The sequence below is a fragment of the Pezoporus flaviventris genome, unplaced genomic scaffold, assembly GCF_033815535.1.
Source record: "Pezoporus flaviventris isolate CSIRO_AGI_PZ_B2104156 unplaced genomic scaffold, CSIRO_AGI_Pfla_v1 ptg000020l, whole genome shotgun sequence".
NCBI classification, from domain to species: Eukaryota; Metazoa; Chordata; class Aves; order Psittaciformes; family Psittacidae; genus Pezoporus; species Pezoporus flaviventris.
In genome coordinates, this window is record NW_026892568.1 from 5,863,483 (window position 1) to 5,879,213 (window position 15,731).

At 44.9% G+C, this 15,731-nt stretch overlaps 1 protein-coding gene across 1 annotated transcript in view; it reads left to right on the plus strand.

Moving 5' to 3' along the window:
* Window positions 1–15,731, plus strand: part of TMEM94 (transmembrane protein 94) — a 48,917-nt gene that overhangs the window by 1,476 nt on the left and 31,710 nt on the right. The window contains exons 2-3 of the mRNA XM_061455550.1: window positions 6,641–6,767; window positions 8,602–8,696. Of these exons, the coding sequence (XP_061311534.1) occupies window positions 6,722–6,767; window positions 8,602–8,696 (141 nt within the window). The 5' untranslated portion in view covers window positions 6,641–6,721. The remainder of the gene's footprint in view (window positions 1–6,640; window positions 6,768–8,601; window positions 8,697–15,731) is intronic.

Consider the following 15,731-nt stretch of genomic DNA (forward strand, 5'->3'; position numbering starts at 1 on the left):
TTCTTTGTTGTCTTTTACATAAGTACATTAAAACACTATATAATACTGCTCTTAACCATGACCTTTTAAATAAACACATTGCCAACATTTTTTATCATCCGATTAAGGTATTAGCCCCTTTTAGTCTAGGTTACAAAGCTAATCAATATTGCTACTGAAAGTGGAACCAAGAAAACAAACCTCCTTCCTCTGGTCTTCATACTACACTCTTAACTGTTTAGGACTGTGTATCTTTGAGACCACCCTTACTTCTGTTAGAATCTTACCCAAAGTACCTGCTAGAAGCAGCTACAAGCACTACAAAGACCACAGTGCTCCACCAGAAACACAGCCCTGAGGGAGGGGTGGGAGGGGGAGGGTTTATATCACCCCTCTGGTTAGGTGGGACCAGCCAGGTGCAGGGCTGGGCCATGAGGGATTGGCCAAAAGACAAGTCCTTCTATAGGCTAAAAAGAGAGGCCTGAGGGGGTTTGGGCAATACTGTTCCGCACCTGAGGCTGCAAGGAGGAAGATTTAGGTTGGGGTAACACCCGTGATAGTGTATATGGGACCATCTGTATGCTAATTATGGCACTTTGGAGCATTATCTGTAATACTCTTGAGTGACTAGTGGAGAGTAGTTCTTAAGGAGATGTAAAGGGCTCCTCTGTTTTCCTTTCACAGTAGAGTGAGTCAGCTCACTACTCTAATTCTAGACACAGTTCATCAGACAAATGTTCATCATAAAACTTTCATGGAGCTGCTTGTGAGAATAGCAAAATACACAAATCTCTTGAACTGATCAGTGTGTGTTCTGCATAAGGGCTGTGCTTTGCTTTGCATGAATGTAGGAGCTTGGTCTGATTAATGCCCTCCAGGTGCTGCTTTGGGGAACTCCCAGTGAACACCTCCCATCAGCATGATATTGTTACATATCTTCGCATGGCAAACACTGGTGTGGGTTGTTTTTTTTTGCCTAGATTTACTATAAACTATGCATACAACACCCTCATTTATAACCTGGAGTTAAGAGAAAGAGCTGCACACTTTTATCTCTGAGTCAGTGTACCTCAGCAAACATTGATTTGCTGGAAGGTTCTATAAATACACCACAAGCGTTTTTAATCTTATTTTGGGCTGCTGCCTTTTTGTGGGTTTGTAGCATTTCAGGATGGGTTTTAATGGAGGGAGTTATACAATCCTGATTCCCGTAATAACCAACATCACAATGATGAGTGACAGCTGCCACTTTTGCAGTGAAATCTTCCCTACATTTGCTGTGAAATGTTTTAGTTGCCATTCAAGGCATCGTGCCACAAAGCAGATGATGTCTCAGTGCTCTGCAGAGGCTGGAGGGGCCCCTCCATCTTTCACAATTGAGCCTTTTGTTGCATTTGATCCAGACTGTACACATGCTGTCTCTTTCCGTGGCAGGCTTAGGGTACCTGAAGCAGAAAAGATGAAGCAATCCTTTAATTCCCAAACACTCTCTTAACAAAGTAAGGAAAAATTAACATAGCGAAGATCTTTCAGATTTACTATCCTTTAAGCAGTATCAGCCCCTGTGGAAGCAGGAGGTAGACTGATCTGATTGTTCTTTTGACCATATAAATCAATTAATTCTCAACTCACCAGAGCAAAATTAAAACAAAAATAAATGCCTTCTTTTGGTTGTGTGACATCTTCTTTTATCAATGTTAATCTTGCAAGTCTGGCTCTTGCAAGTGTGCCAAATCACAGGATCAACTCGATAGGAAAAGACCTGCCATTAACTATTTCCTACTCCCCTTCTACCTCCTTGTTGCTCAGCTTTTGTTTTAAGTCACCACTGCCCTTTGAAACAAGTCTAATGTGCACGTTCTCTGCTGAAAGAAGGAGTACTGGGTATTGAGAAAACTGTTGAGTAAGGTTTAAACACAAAGTACTTTCACCTCCAAAAGGCACGTTTGGCAATTGGAAGACAAACTTTTAAGTTCATTTAATCTTATTCCTGATTCAAGGTGAAGTAGATCTCTAATTGCTGCCATTTAGGAAGGGAAGTGTGAAGTCAACAGATTCTTCACAGCCGTGGACAAACAAGATACATGACCACTGCTGAGTTGGTAATACTTAGCACATATACAGCACTAATTCAGAAGATCTCACTTACTTTACAGATACTAATAAATAGACTTCACAGCCTCTCTGAGGCAGATCCGCTAATCCCTATCTATAATCTAGGGTTAGTGAGGCAGAGGATGTTCAGCTGGCCCTATATTTGACAAGGTTTTTCACAAGTGGCTACTGAACCAGAAGTGTGGCTGCCAGCTCACTTGCTGGAATTACTTTGTGCTCTCAGTGAGTCTCAAAGCAAGTCATTGACAGTTCCACCTGGGACATCTTTGGAAGTCCATAGATCAGCAAACGTGCCCATGTTGCAAATTACCAGCTACTCATGAGGACGAAGACTCTGTGGTTGTGCTGTTATCAAACCATCAGCTCTAATCTAAGCCATTCTCTCCAAGGCAGCTGCTTTTTTGGTTATTCTGTTCCCCCGTGTTTCTATTCTTGGTGACAGCTCAGGCTTCTGTTCCTGAGGAATCCACTTTTGGCAGCAAGAAGTGCTCAGACTCCCCATAATTTTTCATAGACTATATGTTGGGAATTTTCAGTAAATAACATGAAAACAACAGTGATGGAACATTTAGGGAAAGCAGGATCATTAGGTTGAGTTATTTTCCTCCCTAAAGACTTGCAGCTTCTGAAGCACATTTTTCTTTCCAAGTGTCTGTAGGTTGTATAGTTATCTGATCTTTCTGTTAGCTAGTTGGTTTAGGAGTGCTGTACCTCATGTATCATGCTGTACGGTTCCTTATTAAATATCACTATACTGATGTTGTGAGGTTTGGTTAAGTTGTCATGCTTTGAAATCCCTGGATTTCAAAGGAGCATCTGCAAGCACAGTGTTTATTACCTGTATAAATACTCTAATGCATAAGACAGTGCTGTTTGAAAGGTGGTTTCATAGACAAATGTTTGAATGGACCCTCGTAAAGCTGCTCTTCAGAAGGACGTTTCAAACACTTCTTGGTACTCTTAGATCAAGCTATAAGACTTACTGTATGCTCAGGGCACTTGCAAACAGAAGTGACTTTGGGGTGATGGGAGATTTTAAAAGGTATCAGATGCACATGGCAATCTGAGCAGTGACCTCATTTATTCTTACAAATATAAAATAGACATTCTAAGTGCATTGCAGACCTCTCCACACAGTTGTGTGGTAACTGCTGGCCTAGTTCAGCATACAGGACTTCCAGAAAGTTCATTTGCTCTTAGTGAAAGGTGCACTGGATTGAGTTACTTGGTGGGACCCTATATTGGGTTTCACTCTACTGAATGATTTGGAAGTATTTCTCATGCTGAATGCAGCGCGATGACACTTGGACACCACATCCACCCGTTTCAAAGTTCCATGGACTGCTCTAGACATGAGAATCCTGAGGAGGATAGAGTGTGCTGGGAAAGTGAACCGGCTGCCCTTGGAGCCTCTGGAGTCTGATTAGAGCAACCGCAGCTTCAGGCATCTCTGTCTGCGGCTGAATGCTTGACGCCCACTGACATGTTCCAGCAAAGCCCCACTTCATTTCTGCCCTCCTGTCTGGCCCAGTTTAACATATCAACAGCATGAGTGACTAATGGCCTGGGCAGGCAGAAGAGAGATAACACACAGGGAGGGCAGAGGCAGGCAGATATGCTAGTGTGGAAGAAATAGGAGTGCACAGAACTCCTGGGGTCGGTCCAGAGTGGGGTGATTCCTTGCTATTCGGTAGGGGTGGTGGAGGGACACATCTGGTGGTGGGAACTACAAGAGTCTGGGAGGCGATGGAGTGGATGGATGCACAGCTCTGCACATCTGCAGGTTGCCTGCAGAAACAACTGCCTCAGCTTCATTGTGTGAAGCTGTGTTCTGAATGTCTGCAAAATCCTCTCTAATGCTGATGAGGTTTTTTGTTGGTGTGGCAGAATTCCTGCCATTTTCTTGCAGACTTTTTGTCTTGCTGAATTCTGATTTACAAGAAGGCAGGCACAAACCACATTTTATATGGCTCTAGTGCCAATCCTGGTGCAGCAGTTGTGGGAGGATGGTTTATGACTGTAGCCTGTCTTTCCTTTTGGCTTCAGTTGTCCTAATGCTAAGCTATTCCAACCTGTCCAGGCTTAGCTGTGTCTGGAATTCTTGGTTGTAAACTAAAGCCCTTTTTAAACTTGGAAAAATGAAACATTCCACTCGGTTTGTATATCCAGATTGGCACAGGAGAGACTTGGCTTCTTGATTTCTCTGTGTGAAACTTCCAGTCCAACCATTGTTAGTACCTTCAATTGGGCATGTGAGAGAAACTGCTTCTGGGTTCCAGGTCAGTCTGTTCGTGTTCTGGACAGCATGCTGGTGATGGAGCAGTGCTGCACGCACCACTGGTTACTTTCACAAGCTCTTTAATTGTTCATTGTAACAGCTTTTGAATTTAACTGGGTAGGGAATATTCACTCTTTCCAACCAATCTTTCATCTTCTAACACCCTTGTTGTGTATAGAATCATAGAATGGTTTGGGGTTGGAAAGGACCTTAAGATCGTCTGGTTCCAACCCCTCTGCCATGGGCAGGGATGCCTCACACTGGACGATACCGTAGTAGGATACCCTGGTATCCTGCTTCCTGGCACTGAGGGACTTCAGGGTGATGTTCCCAAGCACGAGGATGATGTGCTCTGAACTGTAAGGAATGGTGTGGCTTGTACTCAGGATCACATTTCATTTGCTGCCTAAGCCAGAATGTCACTCAGGGCAGTGCAGCAAACCCTGCCTCCTGCCATCCTGCCACAGCCACCCTTGGCTCCTAATGATACAGGCTCCATGGGATGAGCACCAGGAGTCCAGAATATATTTTCTTGTTCTGCTTTTGTGACTTTGGCTTCCCAGTTACCCACTTGTGTCACACATAATTATGCTTTTGAAGTCCAGATCCAGAGAGACATTCAGGCTCTTAGCTTTGAACAAGTGAGAGCACGGCGCAGAATCCTTCAGTAGATCCATCTTTTTGTCAGAGAGGAGTAAAAAGAAGAATCATTGATTTATTTTTCAGCCCTTTTATTATTAGTGACCTTAAAATCATCCCCTCATGCCTTCCCTTATATTGAAGTCACTCTCAAGTTAAAGGCAAGATATTGATGCTCTATGCTGTGTGCAAGCATACAAATGTACGTTTTCCTCCTTCCCATTCCCAGCCCTTTACTGGGAGCTTTGTCAGCTTCGCTCCAGTAGCTCTCTGATTCTCTCTTTACAATTGCTAATGGCCTGGCAGGGATACAAAGTGACTGAAATAGCTTCATTCCCAGGGTGTGTGCACACTGACAAGGGTCACAGCACAGCAAAGTAGGGCAGAGTCCTGCCTTGTGGCTCATGCCAGCCAGCAGCCAGTTGCAGGTGCTGGTTGCTGTACTGCAAACCAGTGCTTTGATAGCAGGTGTCAGAGTACTCAATACTTACTGCTTCCCAGAATGCAGGTGCAGGACTTGCCTGCATGAGAGGAAATCCTGACGTGGAACTCTTCAGCGTGGGGCAGGAGGTGCTTTCTGAGTAAGCTTTAGATGCTGTGTGTTTTCCTTGTTATGGTGGAGCATCATGGAGAGCAGTGCTGCAGGTGACTGCCACAAGGATGGGATCTCCAGAGTCCTTCTTTGAAGAAGCAGTATGGTATAGGCCAAGGTAGTAAATCCCGGCTGGGTTGGTTTGCAGATCTTGCTGCTTCCTTGTTTGCTTGTGTTTACCAGAAGTCCAAGCTCTGAGTTTGTGTGTGATAAAAAATAGAACCAAGAGTTACTGATCAACAAAAAGTTTCCAAGACAAATCATAGCATCACCTTAGAATGCTTCATTGTGTTTCTATGTAAGAGAATTCTCTGGAGCAATGTACACAGGGCCTTTGTTTTAACCAGAAAATACGTTTTACTTATGTGGAAGGAGAACAAATTTGTGCCGTGGAAGATCAAAGGGAAATGGGCTTGAAGAAGGATGTGAGTTCTAGAGCTTCTTCCTTTCTCAATTCTGTTACAGGTCCAGCTTTGCTAAAAAGAAGAAAGGGAAAAAAAAAGAAGACCTAGTTCCCTGGAAATCTGGCATTGTTTTTATGACTTCTGGCCCACTGAATGTTGGTCGTCTGCAGGCTCAGCCCAGCAACATAGCCTTGTCAAAGACTGCATGTGCTGTTCAGCAAATGGAAGACTCATTACTGCAGGCTCCATTAGAGATTAGCTGGACAAAGCTCTTGGTAGATAAGAATAGCAAGACAAACAGCAAGGGGTGACAGCATGCTCCAGCACCTGGTGGAATCCACTGCTTTGTCAGCTTGTTTTGGAGGCTTGCCCTAAAGTGTGTCAGGGCTGCAATAATCCTGTGAGCTGCTGGGAACTTAATTCATCTACTGCTGCATTTTTGGGGGGAACATAAGCTAATGAGATCAGTTCTGAGTGAGAGGAGGTTCATGTACTATTAGAAGCACTTTCAGGTCCCCAGTTCTCCTTTTAAAGACAAATCTTATAATCTGAGTTTTGTGAATGTTACACTTTCTTGTCCTAAATGGAGTTATATGGGGAGATTGATTAACTGCTTCCCTTCTGTTTCCACAGCTGGTGATGTGATAAGTGTGACCAAGCTCATCTCTGCCTAGGAGGCATCCTCCCCTGAGCAGCTGTCCCCTTCTGCTGCACATGCTGACAGAACCACACAGCCGTGGAGCTCAAGGAGAAGTGGCAGGTAGGTTTCCTGATGCAATATTGAGTCCTTTTAATTGTCTTTCATTATTTTGGGTCAAGGCTCACCATTTGGCATTATGGTATAACCCACAGTTAGTATCAAAGCTGAGAGTTCTGTCACCTTCAGATTCCTAGGGATGTACGTGCTTGTGTCAGTAAGCCCTTTGCAGGCTGGGACTGAGGCATCATGGTGGAGCAACATACCAAAGTATATGCTGTCACATATGCTGTGTCTTTCTTGAGTTTAAAGTAGGGCTTCAGTCCTCTGGACACTTTGCTTGACTTTGTTTGAGAGGCTGAATTCACTGAGAAGAGTTTTTAAATACACCAAGTTAATGAAATCACCTGAGTCCAGTTTTTGTGATGATAACTGGATGTATTGCTTGGGTAATTGCATGTCTGGGAAGTGCTGCAGGATAGTGTTTCTACATCTGGTTTGGAAAGTTCTAGGTATGTCTAGATATTCTATGGAGGAATGCTGTCTTACCATGCTTTGAGATTCAGAGGGAAAAGAAGAGAGAGAGATCTTCATGAATAGCTGCTGTAGAAGCTAAAAAGACATATCTGCTGTGGCTGACAGGAGACTGTCAACTTGGCACATGTTACTACTTCCTAAAAGTAGAATGATTTTGATCACTTCAGCAAGCAACGTGCTGGTCACTTCTGGTTTAATTTCAGCTCTACCTGAATATTAAAGGTATTTCTTACTCAAAATTTGACCTGGTTTTTATTCTGGATCCCTGTCAGAAATGGGACAGGTAGTTTGAGACCCGTGGAGGACATTATAGATGCCAAGCTCTCAGCTGGCTCTGGTAAGAGCACATTCTTGGCTTTCCTTTTTGGTGTCTCTCTCTCCACCACACAGTAACTTTGTCTGCCAGATCATGGTACTGCCTCTCTCTTATTCTTGCATCCCTTTCTTGCTGTTTTGTTTACAGTGCTTCCAGCATCAAGAAGTGGTTTTGTTCATTAGTGCAAAATACCTTTTAGGTGATCACCTCAGATCTGCTCTCAAAGATTGCTACAGCAGTGTGACTCCAAAGCTACTCCATTTTTAACATCAGCACTTTTCTACTACACTTCTTATTTGCTGGGGTCTCTGTTCTGAAGTGTGCTTGTCCCGGAGGGTCTGGGTTTACTCATGCCTGAAACTCTTAGAGCTGCTTGTGCTTGGAGCACATGTTTGAACTGTGTTGGTTTATATCTGATTGCTGTATTACCATGGAGGTAACATTCCAATGAGGATAAATACCTAGTTATTCTCTTATTACTGACATCATAGGCTAATCTGGCATTGTTCATTTTAAGAGATGATGCAGTTACCATTCTGTACAGGGATATGTTCTGGGTAGGACATGAAAGCACAGCATTGGCATGGCTGCAGCCACTGCAGAGCACAGTAGGCCACTATCTTTGGTTCATCTCTCTCTTTCTCAGATGACATTCTTTACATTCTTCCTGTACAATGCAGGAATTGCATATCAAATTGCTGGAATGGCAGCAGCATGGACAGTATTGTAACAGACCTTTAAAAGGCCTATTAGCAATGTGTCCTGTACAAGGACATTATGGAGGGATCATGGTGTTCTGAAGTCTTAGTCTCCTCTTCAGAGTTACTGAAGCTTTTTGTCCCTGCTTCCTGAATGGGGGTTAAAAATGAAGGCAAGATATCATCACACTCTTCAACAGGAATGAAACAAAAAGCCTGTTGAACCATAAAGCTGCATTTTACAACTTTGTTTAGATCTGAGGAAAGACAATGGATTTGTTCTTGTAGCAGTAGATTATTTGGTGTTAAGAAGTTTGCTCCTATTTTTTTTTTCCCAATACTGCAGATCCCTGTCTCACCCCCTTTAAAGTGGAATCCATCTTCCTTTCCATAGTGAAGAACTTGGACACATACATGCTGATAAGGGAACAAATTAACCTGGTATGTAACCTCAGTAGTAAGTTCAGTGTGCTAGTTTTATTTTCAAATGCTAAAAATCAAGTGAACCCAAGTGAAAACATCACTCTCAAATCTAGCTGAAAGCAAGCTTTTTGCTCTAATATATGTGTGTGAGAAGTTAACACTCCTGGAACAGAAGATGTGCTCAGAACACTGTTGAAGCACACATTTGTCACTCAGAAGATGAGAGACTTGTCCTCTGCTCCTGTGGGCTAATACAGTTCCCTTGACAGAAGTGGCTGAGGATCAGAGTTTGTCAGGTGTAATATAGGCCACCTTCCAATTTCTGCCAGAAGCCAGACACTGCAGGGAAAGGCAGAGTTTATTTCAGGAGCAGTGCCAAAACCTAAAATTAAATGTGCTGATATCTTGTTCTTCCTCTTCTCCTGACTTTTTAATTTTCTGTGTATTTCTGAACTGAATTTAATACTTGGGAAAGGTGCCAAGATCTCTGCTCCAAGACAAGCATATACCAAGACAGACAACAGCCACAGGACAGTGTAAGGCTCGAGTCTGAGTTATTTAAGATGTATTTACAGCAACACAACTAGTAAAAATCACTGACATCATTGATACCACAGTTACCAATAACAACTGACCTGGGTTATTCCAGTGTGATTGCTGTAGTCTGGATACAGCACCAGGCCAGACCCTGGCAATGTGTCCACATTGCTCCAGCTCCAGCACAGTGTGTCCTGAGCTGTCCAGAGTTGTTCCAGAGTGCTTAACAAGAGCTGCAGTCCTACCTTTGGACTGAAAATTAGCCTAAGTCCTTTGCCTCTTCTCAGTTTGCCAGTAATTGTATCTCTGGTTTATCCCTTGCTGTTCTCAAACCTCAGCTGTTCTTCCAGGAGCTTTGTCGCAGGCTGATCTTTTTCTGCACATCTCTCATCTATGCTCCAGTTTTTGTATGGGTCTCAGCCCCTGCCTTTACACTCAGCCTCTTACTTCAAGCCCCAGTTTTATCTTCACATCTCAAGTTTACAGCCTCTGCTCTCTCATTCTGCTACTTAACCCACAAATGCATAACCAGGTGCAGTGTAGACTGATGTCAGAAGGAAGCTACATAGTACAAATTACTGCCCTACACAAAACACTTCAGAACAAGGCCTCTCAATGGTGGGGTAAACAAGAAGAGGCAGTTTAATCCGTTTCCAGTTGTGTTCACAACCAAAGCTGAAGTTTTTGAGCTGGAAGAAGTTTGTATCAGGACCTCTAAGCTGCGTGAAGCACAGGGGTTGTTCCTGGTATTGCACTGTCACAAGCAGGTTCTATTCACATTCACTTCAGTCTCCAGGAGCAGAACCATGGGATCAAGCGCTATGATAAAAGGAGAGGTGTTACATGTATGTTGTATGAGGGTTTGTCCATTCTTACCCCATGTTGTTGTTGTTGATCCTTTCTTCTTGCTTTTTTCTTTGTGTTGAAGTGAGTAGGTAAGTAGTTTCTTAGCGGGAAAAGAGGAAGGAAGGAGAAATTGTGTCATTAGGACATTTTGTTCCTCTCTGTGGTTTAAAATTGTCTAGGAAACAAAATGCCCTATAAGAGGATGAAGGATGTCTTGCCTCTTGCTCCCCCTGCTTTCTCCTGAAGTTACATTAAATGGAGTGTCAGCTTCCCTTCAGCTTTGGCTTTAAGAGCTTTGTGAGGTTACATACTGATGTGTAACTTAGTGCCAATGCAGGGTGATAACCAGATCCTGCTTTGGGTTTATTGTAAATATTGAGACCTCTTACTCTTTGCACATCTGGCTTTAAACATAGAACATGGGCTTTGGAGTCTGGTGAAGGAAAAAAAGTGAAGAGCTTGGCCAGGGAGGGGGGATGAGTCCTGACACCTGTACCTGGTCTTCAAAGCTCCATGATATGCTGACACCTTTGCAGTGCCTGTCTGTTCTGGTCTGGCCAGCTGTAATCCTCAGCAAGGCCCTTGGCTGGGATGGTTCCTTACCTCTATGTGGAATGAAAGTCATTGGTTTAATGGTTGCTCTGCAGAGCTTGGAAGCCCCAGGGAGAATTAAGGCAGCGCTGAAGTAGGAGCTGTATAAACCCCCGCTTATACAGGTGCTTCTTTCCAACAATGAGAAGGAAGCATTGCAGGAAAAGAATGAGAGAGAAAGCTCATTCTTCTTCACCTCCATAAGCCTTTTTATCCCATTACCTCTTGTTCTATCCAGCTCTCCCCTCTCAACACTAATCCTCTGTCTTGTCAGTGGCACTGCCCTGGTGTCAGTAAATGGGAAGCCCCTGGCATGGTGCATGGCTGTGAAGAATTCAGGTGCACCTTTTGTTTAGATTCTGTGGCTTGGGCTATGTGACTATTGGGTGTTGAGAGGGGCTTTTGCTGCTTTCTATTGTCAGACGGGACCTGTAGCCACCTCAAGTTGTTCAAATAGCAGATGCTTATAGTTTTAAACTGAGCTTGAATTCAAAGCTGTGGAATCATCTGGAAGTCTCTCCTAGATTTATGCGGGGAGTTAGTATTCCTGGGTCTCTCTGTCTCTATCTAGTCTCTTTCCTTGCCTGCTCAGGTGTTCTTTCCCCTGCAGTATATTTTATAGCACTTTGTCCTGTGTAATTTGCCATCTGCTTCTCCACAGACCCCTGTCTGTCAGCATCAACCCTCACTGTGCATGCATATGCATCTTTCCAGGCAGGGAACCCAGGGATTCTGGCTCTGTCGGCTCCAGCTGATGAATGAACTATTCTTACAGACATCTGGTGCTATCCTGGGCAAACTTTCTTCTCTCCCTGCTTCTTTTTCCCCCCCTTTCTCTCCCTCATCCCCACCCCCATCCACCGCCTCCTTGCTGGAGCTGCAGCGTGACTGGAAACAGGCTGAATTAATCAGCAGCCTGGTGCTTCACTCTGCTGCTTCTGTCTCATTCTCTGCAGCGCTGGGCTCTGCACAGTCTTGCTCTCTCTCCCTCTTTGCTGGCTCATTTCTGGAGAGCAGCAGCAGTGCAAGTTGCTGGGGAAGTGGCGCAGGAATTTGGCCCAGATGCTCTTTAAACAGGCTGATTTCTGGATCCCCCACCAAGGCAAATGCTGCAAAGTAAGTTTCTCTGCCTTAACATTTCAATTCAAAATGGCTTTCCCTGTCCCCCCCCCAACCCTCCCCCATTCTGCATCCTGCCTGATGTGATGGTGTGTAAAGAGCTTTGAGGTTTTGAGGAAAAAGAGGTTAAGGCAGGACGTGAAGCAGTGAATGATGATTTTAACTAGGGAATAGCTTAGTGCATTGGAGGGGATGGGGAAAGCAGCTTTCTTTCTAGAAGCAACAGAAGGGGCCAGACATGGTTTTAGGTGCTGACTCCTGCTTTGCTACCCCTCAGCCTCAAGACTTAAATTTGTCTGTTTCTTCTATGGGCTTTGATCTGTAGCTGTTGAACCTACTCATCCCTTTTAAATGTGCCTGGCATCTAGGCTGTGTCATACTTTTAGTCCCCAAAGTCTTCAGCTAAAGAAGTGGGGATGGGAAGGGGGAATGACAGATGTGCTGAAGTTCTGTGCATTTCTGAGCGTTGCTGGCTTCTGGGAGGGGATTAGCATCCTCTGGAGTAAGGTCTGCATTGGCATAAAGCAGTGTGCTGTGTGTTAGAGCCAGAATAAATCCAGACCCGTAAGTGCTCTCTGAAGTTGGAGGAATAATGTAATTAAAGCTTGATAATTGCATAGCACAGGTGAGCTTCAAAGCACTGCATAAACACTGCCTCATCCTGCCAGCAGCCTGGTGGGGCAGGTAACTATGGCTGGAGATTTGCTGTTGCAAACAGGACTGAAGAATGCACGATTCAACAGTGGGCTGGTACCTGGGGAGCGGTTGCCTCCTTCTCTGCTGTTGAGCTGCTGTAGCTGAGGGAGAAGCAGAGCACTGGGTTTTGCATTACCCATGTAGAAAGGTTGGTCATGCCTGCTGGCATCTTACTCAGTGCTTTATGGAGGGGGTAAAATGTGAATGTCATTGTGTGGGTTAAAATGGACTCTGCTCACAGCAAAATGCAGCGATGATTCAGGCAGCTGATGAGTGTTGCTTTGGCCACATCTCTCAGAGATCTGTGCTCCTGCAGCTGTGTCTGTTTGCAGAGCAAGTCTGCAGGCCCTGTTAGCGATGAGCCTCAAAGCCAGAAGCCCCCGCAGGCACCCAGTTACCAAACTGTGGGGGCTCCTTTGTCCGGGGGCAGGGGGAGGTCTGGGCTCTGCCTTTCATACTGGTGCTGCAGATGGAGGAAGGAGGCAGTTGTTGACTGTTGCTCTGGCCATTAATTTGGGCACTGCTGTGCTGAAGGCTTTGCTTGTTTGATTTGAGACCACCAACAGCTAAGCTGTGGCTGCCAAGCTCATGGCAGGTGCCATTTAAACCAAGTTTAATTCATTGTGCCTTCTGGCACCTTTTCCAGCATGTCCGGTTTTAAAGGCAGTGGTGCCCACAGAGCCATGATCTGCTTTAAGGAGCTGCCTGAGTCCTGTGGGTATCAACACATAGCTCTTTTTCCTGAGCTTTCCAGTAGTGTTCAGGTGGGTTGGTGACCATTATAACCTTCATCACAGCTACAGTTGGTAGTCACATTGTTGAGATGGGAAACTGAGGCGCAGAGGAGCATCCAGTTGTCACACTGTCATGCAGAAATATATTTGGTGAAGTTACTCCTTCTCATGTGTTTCTGAAACTGTGCTTACATTTCAAGAGGTGTAATCCCTAAAGTAGATTAATGGCAAAATGTCATTGTTGAATGAAAAGCTGCCTTCTCTTTCTGCTCAGGAATGCACAGTAGCTGTCAGGGAAAGCAAGAACATTCTGCTGCCCAGTTGTCCACCTCCAACTGTTGAAAACTGAGAAGTAATTGAACAGAAGTGTTGAAAAAGGGGCCTGTTGTGTGCAGCCTGGAAAGAGGGAACCAGTCTGACATACCGCTCTGTAGTGGTTTTCCATACCACTCTGAATCAAAGGGGTGGATCTGCAGGCTGTGAAAACTGAAGCTTCCAGCAAATATTCTGTTTTCTGTTCCCTTAGTTGTTCAAACAGGCTTTGTAAAGGCAGTTACAAAGTGTACAGCAGGCTTGGTGAGAACTCCTTATCCTGCAAGAGGCTGAATCCACAGAGAATGGAGGATGATTCAACTCGCTTTGAAAGGCAAAGAATGTATTTGTGTTCTGGTGTTATTTAAAACAATGTTTGGCACATGTGCTACAACACCACTTATTATATCAACATTTACTGGTACAACGAATAAATATGCTACTATAGATGTGTAATGGCTGTATGAAAAGACAAGAGGACTTCATTGTACTAATACTTCATGGCTCTTGCTCACCTGCGTACGTCTAATCTCTGCTTGCTTGTTCCTCTTGAAGGAAGGAGCAAGACCTCTGTCTTTCATTGCATAGCAGAGAATAGCTGATAACCGTCAAAGATATTCTTGAATGTTTCCATGTGTCAAAGAACAAGATGGGAATTTTAGGAGGAGACATCAGGAGTCACTGGTGGTTTATGTGAGGATGGAGGTGGGCTGTGGGAAGCAGACATGGGTAGGTGGTGATGCTCAGGAACAACTTCACATCGTGGGAGGCAGAATCAGAAGATAACCACTCTTTTCCTATCTGTCAGTCTGCAAATGCCTCTGCAACCCATGAGGAAGGCAAGGGAAACCTTTTAGCTGTGATCCTCCTGGATCATTGGGTATTTGCCCAATAATTTCTCCCTGTCAAGCTATGGGGGGGCCAGCTGAGAAGTCAAAGAAAAGTCTGCACATTCTGTGCTCCCTGTCTCCTAGCTCTGAGCTACTTCTTGTGTCCTTCCTGCAGAGCCAACGCGGCTCCTAAACCTGGGCATTTGCTATATCTAGCTCAGGTTCCCTTTCCCTGATGTTAGCAGGCAAGCTAAGCAGCAATTTAACATCTAGGATGTTTACTGCAAGTGGAGACATTGACGCATCTTTTCATCTTCCCTTCCAGTCCACACCTCAGCGTGTTCATTCCCTCTACAAAGCAAAATCACATGCACAGAAGAGATCTGCACTGTGTTTTTCCTTCACAGCCATCCTGCAGATCACAACTGAGAGCTGTGGTACCATCTCCAAGGAACAGGGTTTCAATCTTCCCTTTACCTGCCTTCAGTCATGCATCACGGACTAGAGCTGCAATAGGCAGGGCAGGGGTCATCAGTGCCCTTGGAGCCTCTTGTGCTCTCCAGCCCCTTGGGACAAAGGAGGAAGCAACTGCTGATTTTCTCCTCGGGACTTTTCCCCTTCAGGCATGGGCAAAAGGATAGTGTAGCCTTTGAAAATGCCTCCTGGTTCCCAGCAGGGGTTTGCTTTCACCTTAACCTGGAGTTTACTGGTTTCTTCTGTTCTTCAGAGAAAGCCTGTGGGTGGGATGGTGTCTTGCTGCTTTTGTTTGGACTTGAAAATGAGGGGATTACTCTTTGAATGCCACTGTCCAAAGCAAAGAGATGAACATTGAGGGGTTTATTAATGACCTGCCACCTCCTGTGAATGGCTTCTTCACACTGGGGTGCTCACGTCCTCCTCTGTGGCAGGAAGAGCACTTGCAGCTGATGAAGGCTGGGAAGATCCCTTTGGGACAGCTTAAGAGCGCCAAGGTTTGCAATATACAAAGGTTTGAAACATGCCTCATTAGCAAGTGATGGCTTCTTGTTGTGAAAACCCAGAGCTGCCCCTTGCCAGCAGCTCGGGGTGGCTCTTCTTGCCTGTCCCTTTCATTCCTTGGTTCCAAGCGCATTCCCTTGGTGCTCACCAGCAGTGGGTGATCCGAGTCACCACAGGCAGCCTCTCACTCCTATTATCCAGTGTTTGTTTACCACAGGCTCTGCCTGCTTTGCTGAACACTCCATGTTTTCAGTGTCAGGATGGGTGTTTAATAATCCCTGTCCTTCCTGCTGGTCTTCCCCTGCCCTGCCACACTCTGCACTTGGCCTTTCTCACCTCTTACAGCCACCTCCCTTTGTGGCTGCCCTTACTTCGACTGACACTGCAGCAGAACAGTAGCTCCTGTGTAA